Below are 11,673 nucleotides of genomic sequence, written 5' to 3'. Positions count from 1 at the left end.
TGTTTCTTCTTGCTCTACCTATGGAGAACACTCTCCAGCAATAGGCAGAAGAAATGTTCTGAGCTAAGGGAAAAATAAATGCTGAAAACAATAACAGAAAAGGTTGGCTACTAAATTTTGATTAGTGTCACTCCAACTGGCAGGACCTCTACATATTTTTATATGCATTTATATATGGTTCACTGTATTGCACTACGTGTATAATCTGTAATATCAATATTTGGCATTTAGATCTTCAAACACTATACCATTAACTCAAAAGATTGAATATATGACTAGGGGAATATCTTAACACTCTCTATTGGTAGTGCAATTTAAAATAAATAATGGAGATACTTTTCTTCCTTGGAGAATAAATATTATAGGTTGTGTTCCTGAAGTCCTCCTATTCATTCTGATCTTGATGATTTTTTGGGGGTGGAATTTCTCTTGGTAGTCTGGGATGCCTTGAAAGTGGATTCCCGGAGGCTACAATTGAAACAAATCTCTGTTAAAGCAAAGATGAAAGAATGGGGGAGGAATATGATGATGATACAAAGAAACAGAGTGAAAGAGAGGAATATATTAATAATCCTTCTACTATTTCGAAGGATCTAGTGAAAAAGATTAAATGGAAGAAGGTCAATTTTATTTTTCAAAATATCATTATTTTGAAAAGGTAGATATAGGGCATTTATTAGGACTATAGCACAGTTTTAGCAGCCATCTGCATACAGATAAATAAAATGAACATAGCTTCTGCTACCACTGATATAGTATATTATACCGATTTTATAGTAATTTATATGCCTCAATAAGGACACTTTCAGATGAGCAACTAGGTAATTATTTAGAACTGATTATGTTTCCTGTTATAGAGGTGGGGAATATAGATTTCTTAGATTCCCCTTATACTTTGGAAGAGCATTGGCTTCCAGAAATTAATGCTCTGGGTTAGATGGCCTTACAGCAGAGGTTTGAGACTTATAAAGAAATACTTTTGCCATAATTATTGTGTACTATTAATGTATATTTTGAGCTCAGTTTGTCACCAGCCTCTATGTATGAGGTGGCTATTTTAGAACCTGGTAAGGATACAACATATCCAGATTCATGTTCACCGATATCCTTGCTTGCAGCAGATGGTAAATTATTAGTGAAAATGTTCAGGCATTTTCGCGCATGCGCACCTGCAACCCTGGCGCCAGGAGTTCTGCCAGGCCGAAGGAGGACCCATGCCCGGTAACGTACCTGCTGGCCCCGAGGAATGGTGACACCCCTTGTCCCCTGACACCAGGTCTTGATGACATAACTTCTAAGAATGCAAACAGGAGTTACTTCATCTCTGCAAGAATCCTGCCAAGTCTGTGCACTAAGCTGCAAATGCACAGCTCGGTGTACGGTGACTTACACAGTCTCTTCAGTCATAAAAAGCCTGCCTGTCAGCATTTTAAAAAATAAAACTACTTTTCCACTTTAAAATTGAGCACACTTTTCTGAATGTAGAAATTTCTTTGGATACTATACCTTCAACATAAGGGAGCTTTGCATACATTTCAAAAGATTGATGACCAAATTTGTTTTCTTTAAACCCAGAGGGATGGTATAGATTAGAATATGTAATATTTTAATGTTGGATTTAGTTTGGCATCTTTGTTTTTTTAATGTGGTTTGTTACGTATTGAGATGTTTTTTTATGCTTTGTTTTTCAGAAACATTTTTCAATAAATAAAATATGGATAATAGTTTAAAAAATGCATTCAGTTTCTTCAAGTAATGTTTGTTTTATAAATAGGAAACAGTTTCGCTGAAATGCAGTCGACCAGGCCATCCAGTTGTGGATAGGATATTTCATTTTGAAAGGTATAAATTCAGTTATAAACTTCCACATGTCTACAAGCATATTTTGCAAGTGTATGCTACAGTAAATGCTGAGCCTCCGCTCATTTGCTTATATAGGACTGACTTTCTGTTTATTTCTGCCTCTACTCAGTTGGGCTTTGTAAATTCAACTGTAATCCCCAGCTGAGGCGTAAATACCTTCTACCCAGTCAATTCCACTTGCTTCCTTTAAATGTTGAATGAGGCCAGCCTAGTTAACTTGTATAAGAGGAAATGATTGGATAGAATACCCTAAGAGAATATAGACTCTCACTGATAAACAGTCCCTGAATGGGTAGTTAGACTTCCATGTACTGATCTTCACGCACAGCAGGCTGTAGTAGTCTCTATCAAAGCAGGATTCTCATATATATATTCTGCACCAGGTGTTTGACTTTCTATCCAAGACCTATGACCAGCATGGGTTAGGTTTCAGCAGCAACAAAATCTGTTCAGCTACTGTTTTTTCAGCTCATAGACAAGGCTGCGGGATTCAAGAGGTAGGACCCCTTACAAATAACTCTTCTAGAAGGTTCCCCCAGCCTATCCCAACCCACTGGGCATTACTCCTCAGAGACAGCTGTTAAATACAGTGAGGGGAATTTATCAAAATCTGGAGCAGCTGTGCACTGCAGCCAATCAGCTTCTTTCTTTAATTTTCAAATCTTAACTGAACAAACTGAAGAGAAAAGCTGATTGGTTGCCCTGGGCAACTGCTCCAGATTGTCTCTGCTCCAGTTTTGATCAATTCCCCTCACTATGTATTATTATCCATAGCTCTATTTGAGACAACATTATTTCTCAAATAGTTAAAAAGAGGCTCACCATAGTACAGTAGCAAATGTTCTGTTTTCTGATTGATAGATATTAGTTAGATATTAGTCCTCCAATCAAGCAAAAGGGTGCCTGTTGCCAAGAGGATGAGGATGATAAGCATCAAAGGAATTTAATCTTTCAATCATTTCTCAGAGAACTTAACATAAAGGGGTATAGGTACTCCTAATGACTGGAGCACACACGCACACACAGCTTGAACTCGATGGACCTGTTTCTTTATTCAACCTCAAATGCTATGTAACTATGAATGTATCAACCAAGAAAATCACTCAGAAAATTCCTGAGTGCTGCAGGGCAGTGACGTAACAACCGGGGGTGCAGCAGGGGCGCGGGGCCCCGGGCGAAAAGTGAAGGGGGGGCGCCGGCCGAAAATGGCACTTTCGGCTAAATGCCGAAAGTGACATTTTCCTGCCGTTTTGCCGGCGCGGCTCTGCACGGTGATCTTTGGCACACTAAGCCTGTGGTGCCCTAGAGGCTCCAGTTGATATGGAAGTGGTCTCAGTTTGTATGATATATGTGTTTGATGTAATTCTCCTTCCACTTTGGATGGAAGGCACTCTAGGCCTGGCCTCTAGGCCACTATTACCACTTATTACTTATTATTATTATTACTATTACTACTACCATACCACTATTTGTCCCTCATCTACCGGCTTGCAGATAACACAAGGAAAACCTGGGGCCCAGCCATTCAAGTAAAACCTGGAAAAACATCAAAACATACCAAAAGCATTAAGCAGGGTAATAGGGAACATGATCCCTACAATAGTATGAAATAAGGACCCCTTAAGAGACAATGGTTTCACTAAATTCTAGTGGTGACCTGTAGCTGTATGTTATTGTAATTTAAATTCTAATTGCCAGAAGGTTATTCAGTTTATAAAGCAGAACTCCAGCCAAAATGTTTTGTTTTGGGTGTAGTGGGGATAGGTTAGAACCTCTGTCAGGTCTTATTGCTGTTTGTTTCACTATCAGGGAGTTTACCTCTTACTTTTTGTCATTACACATGTAAAAACACATGGCTAGTAGGGTAGGAAAGGTTAAAAGCTACTTAGCTTAAAACGCTGACATTGTTAGGTGGCCAAGCAACGAAGTTGCAAGGACACCTATTGTTATTGTTCGGATTATTACTTGGCCAAGTAACGAAGTTGCAAGGACACCTATTGTTATTGTTCTGATTATTATTATTATGAGATGGCCAAGCAACGAAGTTGCAAAAACACCTATTGTTTTTTTGTTAAGACTATTTTTTTTATTTGTTGCCGTTTCATGGACGAACACAATTTTTAACCTGGGCATGTTGGGTATCTATTTACTCGTTGTGACCTCATCTTTTATATTTTATTTTAAAAAATTGGTGCATTTAAGTACATTAAGTACATTTGGGGTTTGATAAGGAGTTGCGCTAATACTGTGCAACATAAAAAATTGCAACTGCCACCATTTTATTCTATAGGGTCCTGGCTTTCAGAAAATATATAATATTTGGGGTTTTTAAGTAATTTTCAGGCCTAAAATGTGGAATATATCATGGGTGCAAAAAAAAAAGGCCTCCAGTCATGAAGGGGTTAAACTCTGAAACCATTTATCAGAATTTTTAAAAACTTTGCACATATGTCCAGGGTGACATCTTCTACCACGGTAGTAAAAACAGGTCCGATCCCAAAATCAATATGGCCGCTGCAAGCCAATGATATTTAGATAGTGCTATTATTGTTATGGCCTATTTTTCCAAAGCCTGTAGTAAGCGCACTGTTATTTAAAATCTCATGCAACTTGGCCCAATGGTAGAGCTCTGTGCTATGACTAATTTTTTGTTTCATAAAGGTCATAGGTCACATTTCCTGGCAGCCATCTTGTTTTATATGATTATATTGAGCTAAAGATTCAAACATCTGTTTCTCAGAAACTATTACAGCTACAGATGTACAAATTGCTGTGTAAAGTTATGCTGTGATCTACACTCAGAACCAATCATTACAAGTCAATTGGTCACATGGTGCAGTGGCCATATTGAATTGTTCAAAATTCTACAAATATTCCTATTATTTTGATGCTCCTTTTTTCAAATGCTAATTATAACCACACCGTTATTTAAAAACTCAAGTACTTTTGCACAATGGTAGAGAACTGTACTGTGTTTAATCTTTGGCAACCTAAAGGTCATAGGTCACATGCTCTGGTGGCCATCTTGGTTTTAGCAAACCTATTTCTGGCAATTTGCAAACCTCTGTTTTTTCCTAACCGCTAAAGCTACAGATATACAAATTGTTATATCAGGATATGCTAAGCTCTACAGTCATATATGTTCATTACAAGTCATTTGATCACATGGTTTGGCAGCCATATTGGATTGTGCAATATTCTGCAAACAACTTCATCTCATAAACCAAATATCATAATAATTCAAAACTTTGCACAGATGTCCAGGGCTACCTCTACCAAGGCTGTAAAAACAGGTGTGATCCCAAAATCAGTATGGCCGCCACAAGCCAATCACTTTTAACATTGCATCAAATTGCATAAACGTGCATTTCCAGCACTATCAAAGTATGTTAAACTTGTTAAAGATATGATAACTCAAAATCATAACTGCCAAATACAATATGGTTTCCAAATGTCACCAAGGTCGGTGGCCATTTTGAATTTTCAAAAATATTACAATTCATGCAAACTTTGCAGTTGTACAGGTCTATAATGATAACATAACTTTGCTATTTATATCTCTAACTACATTATCTTCTCATGCGCTATAATCAGCTCTAATGCTTGGCCACCTTTATTGCTGCTTGCAGCTATATTTTTTATTTCTGTCTGTATATACATACTAAAATTCAATGGGGTTTTTTAAGGTGTCTATTAGAGAATGCAGAGGGATAAAGACAAACATATTATCACATTATAGTGGGTTTTAATTGTTGTAAACAATTTTTTAATTCCATAATCAAAATACAAGTAAAAACATATCCACTCATCTTAAAAATTACAAAGATAGACATAGTAAGGCATTGAACTTCCCTGGAACCCGTGCATATACATAGTATGCGTATTCTCACCATATTCCATTATTTAATCATAAATTTCCATAGAACAATGTCTTCATACAATTTCATAATTGGTCACATTAATCATTAAATCATTTGTAATTCTGTACTCATTCCAGCCCTCTATGCGTTTCGCAGAGGCTTCCTCAGGAAGTTTTTGGAGGCAGCCAGGTCCTCACACAGTTTTAAAGGATGAATGTGAGCATATAACTATGATACTTGTCTGTGTAAAAAGGATATAGTTCTGCTTATCTAAAGGGCTTAGGGACCCCCAGATAGTATAATAATTCCTCTTCATACCATTGGTACCGAAAAGCTTCAATCTGATTGGAAATAACTTTTGTCACAAAGAGAAATTCCAATCCATATTCACAGGGGACCCCCTTCTGACTAAGTACTGGAATCTGGAAAATGTTTGGATTTTCAAAGGGTTCTCTAGGCCTGGCAGTAGATATGACTCGTATGATCATTCTACATAGGAATTGTAGTAGATATTTTGTGCCAGGGCACGTGCAGCTGTCTGAGGTGAGGAGTCATCTGGCCTGGGAGCTTGGTAAAACTTTTCCATCCAATTCCACTCTGGCTTTTCTTTGTCTCCCTTCACAGCACACACTGGATCAAACACAACAGATTAATCTATAGGCAGTATGGAGGCAGAGACAGGGAGCTCAGTTAAAGGCAAACCATCCAAATCTGACACAACTTACCCAAAACTATCAGATGATTAATTCTGATAGTGCAGATTATGCTCACAATTCCTTCTGTTTAGATTTAACACCAGGGTCTATCCCCACTACTTTGGAGACAGATGTCAGGGCCTCCGCACTAGTTACTAACTTCTCATCCCTACGGTTTCACTTACCTCTGCTGTGGACAAGCCTGCTGGGCTCCAAGTCTGTGTGGAATTTAAGCAGGGCTTCTTTCCTCTGAAATGAGTGTAGCCACATTTTTGGTAGGTGTACTGTAAGGTTTTAGTTCCTGTTTGTTTCCTTATTCGGGAGATTCGCTCTATCTACAGTTTGAATCAAAATTATTTAACCGCCATTGCAAATCAGATTTATTGGCAAAATTTACAGACTTTCAGCTGTTTGCAATGAACAAATCAAACAAAAGCAATTAAAATAGGTCAACACAAAGAATTTTTCAAGTGGTTTCCCCAAATTCAACTGAAAATGTAACTTTTTTTAATTCTTTACTTTTGACACAAGCAGCAATAGCACATCATCCATAAAGGTTAGGCAGTCACAAAATTGGATGTTATAAAAAAACATTGGTAAAACCGCCATTGAATGGACATCATATAATACATTCACCGTATGTATTGAAAAAAGGCATGTAGAAAAGACAGTTTATCAACTACGGCTAAACATGTGGTTTTTTTATTATTTTTCATTTTTCACTATTCCGTTCCTGATGTCCAAAAAATGCAGGAATTAGCAGTCTAACAACGCTATGGAACCTAAAGAAGTTTTCATAGAAAAAGAAAGATGAGAGATGAGCTCAAATAAGGGAAGGAGGAGAAAAAAGAAAGGGTGGGGGGGGGTAAAAAGGGGGGGGCAGACAAATGGAGAAGGATAGCAGCCGGGTTGTTCTTAAGATCTATCCCAGTCAGCTTCAGGCATACAGCCTGTCTATCAGCCCAAAAATGTCCCAGATGAGGGCATGACCAAAAAATATGTACCAGGGAGCCCTCTGTCTCGTTACAGCGCCAGCATCGGTTTGAAGTGTGCAGCCAGATGTTATGTAGAATGGAGGGAACCCTATACCAGCGTGTAAGTAGTTTATAGTTAGTTTCCTGAGTTTTACACACAACAGAAGCTTTGTGAGAGAAGTATATTATGTTTTTCCGTTGAAAAAGATAGTTGTAGGTCTCTTTCCCATTTAGGAGAAACGGAGGCACATATGAATTGTTGGGAGTAATGAGCAATTTGCATACTCTGGATAGGGAGTGGCTAGAGGGTTCCCTCTCGAGGCATAATCGTTCAAACAACGTAAGTGGTGCTGAGGGGTGTCGATCCAGGGACCATGCTCATTAGAAAGTGGCAAAGTGGCAGCGATCTCCAGGAATCTAAGGGGGATCGAGCAAAGCAGCTAGTTCAGCGCAGGAGCATATGCGGTCATTGATCAGGAAAGCTTCCAGGCTGCATTTCCCCATATCCTGCAATTTCTTAGTGTGGCTATTCCCTTTACTCAAAGAGAAAACAGGATGGTCCAGGACTGGTGACATCCTAGAAGCACCTCGCCTCAAGTCTATGAGGCCTGGTAGCAAGTGGAAAACTTTTCAAGTCGGACCTATAAGGGGGTGAGTTAATTGCGCTTGTAGGACTGAGGGTGACATCCCTGGAAGGTAACATAGCGTGGTCGGGGAAAACAATTTCTCAATGGATATCCAAGGTTTAGATAATACGTCTCTACACCAGGATACCACCCTTGCCAGGTGAGACGCTTTATAGTAGAGAGTGGGATCTGGAAAGGCTATACCTCCATTTTCCTTGGGTAGCAAAAATACTTGTAAGAGAGACGGGAACCATAGGAAGCGTAGAAATTCTCTGTGGTGCATCTGGAGAAATGAGGTGGGGATGTGTATGGGAAGTGTGTTTTAAAGGTATATAAGAATTTCGGAAGTACAGTCATTTTCAAAACAGCATTTCTGCCAAACCAGGTATGGTATGTGTGAGTCCATTGCTCTAACTGTTTGCGTACTGTTTTAAGCAGGGGTGGGAAATTAGCCAAAAAAAGGCGATACAGACTAGAGGGGAGCTTGACTCCTAAGTATTGGATGTGATCCAATACCCAGGGGAAAGGGCAGTGGGGAGTGATGTTGGCTGCCCAGTGCAAGGGTATAGATATATTGTGCATAGCGGATTTATGAAAGTTAATTTTGAAATTGGACAGGTCTCCAAATTGGTATAGAGTTTTGAGAAGGTTAGGGATTGTAGTCTCAGGAGAGGTGACAAAAAACAATAAGTCGTCTGTAAAGGCTGCGACTTTATGAGTGGTCTCTCCGATTTGATATTCCAGTAATAGCACTTCCCAGACTTCACCCAAGGTGATCTGAGTCCACACCTCCCTAATTATTCAATTAGAAAACCGTTTACAATATAAATACTGTGATGGAGTGTGTTTAAATTTGGTGGATAAACAATCAATGTGAATATTATATATCATGCATAAATATTAATGTAAAGCTATTAATGATAAATGAAGAAAATTAATATATTGTATTGACAAATGAAAAATGAGGAATTTTTTTAATATAATTATGCAATAGAAATGAATTGTATTTCATGGATATATAGTGTATTTTGTATTGATTCTATCTCATGGATTAATATTAATTTATATTGTATTATATGTTTAAAAAACAGATTACTGCTGAAAATCGATATATACAAACAAACAAAACAAACATCCCCCTGAAGAAGCCTTTGGGAGCGTAACGCCTAGGGGATTTATCTAATAGTGCCATACCTGTAAAGAACTATATGAAATATAAATATGACCATGAATGTATAAATTATCAATGTAATATGGTTTGCAAATATATACGTATCAGCAATAGTCTTAGGGATAGAGAACTGATAGTTTGAGACACACATAAGCACTACTTCAAGCGAATTGGATGTTTTTATTGAACTGCATGATTTTTAGAAAAACAAGAATCTAAATAAATACTTATTAATCATATATATCTGAGTCCTTTCTAAACACACTCCATCACAGTATTTATATTGTAAACGGTTTTCTCTCCGATTTGATATGCCCTTAATGTTACAGTTGTTACAAATGTGGCAAGGGAGCGGTTCTAACGTCAAGATGAAAAGCAGCAGGGAAAGTGGACAGCCCTGTCTGGTGCCATTGGATAAAGAAAAATAAGAAGAAGTAGCTTCATTCACTCTCACTGCTGTCGAAGGCGTGGAATATAAGGCCTATAACCAAGTCCGCATAAAACAGCCCAATCCCACAAAGCTCAATGTAGATTGCAGAACGGACCAGTCTACTCGGTCAAAGGCCTTCTCTGCATCCGTGGTCAGTAGACCCAGTTGGATGGACCGGCTTTTAGCCAGATGGATGGCATTTAAGACCCGAGTAGTGTTGTCCTTCGCCTCCCTACTGGCATGAACCCCGCCTGATCACAATGGATCAGGGATGACAATATCGGGAGAAGTCTGAGAGAAAGAATTTTGGTAAACAGCCTAAGATCCAAGTTCAGGAGTGATATCGGGTGATAATTTGAGCAAGAAGTTGGGTCTTTCCCTTCCTTGGGGATTACTGTAATAAGGGCTCGTAGAGTGTCCTTCAGAAAGGAGAGTCCGTCTCTGATGCAATTGAAGGCTTGTGTGAATGTGGGTGCCAGAATAGGGGCAAAGGTCTTATAGTATCTGGCAGTGTAGCCATCCGGGCCCAGAGCTTTGCCCAGTTTCAGGGCTTTAACCGCTTTGAGAAATTCAGATTCCTGTATAGGCGCATCTAAGCTGTTGGCAACTTCTGCCGGAATGCGGGGGATATCGTAAGCTTGCAAGTAATCCATAAGGCGACCGAGATTTGCGGCCTTAACCAAGTCGGGAGGGTTTTCCCGTAAATTGTACAAGGGCCTTGTAGTACTCACGAAAGAAAGAGGCTATATTATTTATGCCCATCTCTTGTGGTGATCTGAGGGATAAAGGACTTAAGGGTCCTTTCCCTAAGCGATCTAGCTAGTAATTTACCTGGCTTGTTGCGACATTTGTAAACGGTGTGTCGCACTTTAATCAATCTGGCGGTAGCCTGACCTTTGGACAATTCTAATAATTGTGTTCATAAAGAAGTGAGTTTACTTAACCCCTTCATGACTGAGGCCCTTTTTTCAATTTTTGCACCCATGTTGGAGTGGGCGAGATACTTCTTATGGAGGGTCTCTAATTCTCTGATCTGTCGCAGCAAGTCGTTTGTTTTAGCGGCAAAAGCTTTTTTTCGTTCAGAGCCCTTATAAGGATAAGGAGGAACACATTAATGCGTTTCCCACACTGTCAGAGGAGAGATATTAGGATTTTCATTTTCCTAGAAGAATAACTTCAAGTGGGTAGTGATGTCATCTAAAATAGGGCCCTCTTCTAAGAGGGCTTTGTTAAGCCTCCAGGACCAAGATCGGGAGGCATCGGGGCTCAAGAATGAGGCAAGGGAAATAGGAGCGTGGTCGGAATGGACCGATGTCCCTATGGAAGAAGATGCAGGGAGAGGGAGTAAAGACTGTGAGATCAACAGAAGGACGATGCGGGAGTAGGATTGGTGGACGGGTGAATAGAATGAAAAGTCCTTAACAGTGGGGTGATGAATCCTCCACACATCTATCAGTCCCATGGTGTAAAGCATCTTTTTGAGTTTACGAAGGCTCGAATAGGACAGATGAGAGATCCCTTTGGATGTATCCAGGATGGTGTCTAGTACTAGATTAAAGTCGCCTTCCACTATCAAAGGCCCCTCCTGGAATTCTCGCAATGTGGTCATGCAAGCATCCAGGAAATTTAATTGGTTCTGGTTTGGGAGTTAGAATGACGCTAACGTAACCCTTCGGCCCCACTGGTCACCCTTCAGGGACAGGTATCTGCCATTTCCATCAGCTAACTGGGCCTGACAGCACCATCTCGCAGTTCTAGAGATCAAGATTGAGACTCCCTTTGTCTTTGAGTCCGAGGTAGTGGCATGATAGCCAAGTGGAATACGATTATTAGAGAATCTGGGTGCTTTATCTGTTTGGAAATGTATTTCCTGAATAAAATCTATATCGGCACAAAGTCTCCAGAGCTCATTGAGTATGCCAGCACGTTTTTCCGGAGAATTCAGGCCCTTAACATTGAATGATATAAATTTAGCTTTGTCCATGCCCAAGAGTTTCCTAGCATGTAAAACAGGCCCCTGTCAAGATAAGCAAGCTTTATCTTAACAGGGGCCT

The 11,673-nt window shown here is 39.5% G+C and overlaps 1 protein-coding gene across 1 annotated transcript in view; it reads left to right on the top strand.

Annotated features, from left to right (window-relative positions):
- The first annotated feature begins 1,161 nt into the window (after positions 1–1,161).
- Positions 1,162–11,673, top strand: part of KIF25 (kinesin family member 25) — a 64,397-nt gene continuing 53,885 nt past the window's right edge. The window contains exons 1-2 of the mRNA XM_018557696.1: positions 1,162–1,221; positions 1,775–1,842. Of these exons, the coding sequence (XP_018413198.1) occupies positions 1,162–1,221; positions 1,775–1,842 (128 nt within the window). The remainder of the gene's footprint in view (positions 1,222–1,774; positions 1,843–11,673) is intronic.

This window comes from Nanorana parkeri, unplaced genomic scaffold (assembly GCF_000935625.1).
Source record: "Nanorana parkeri isolate BGI_ZX_2015 unplaced genomic scaffold, ASM93562v1 scaffold296, whole genome shotgun sequence".
Taxonomy (NCBI): Eukaryota; Metazoa; Chordata; class Amphibia; order Anura; family Dicroglossidae; genus Nanorana; species Nanorana parkeri.
Note: the sequence above shows the minus strand (reverse complement) of the source record. Positions and strands in the feature narration are given on the sequence as shown.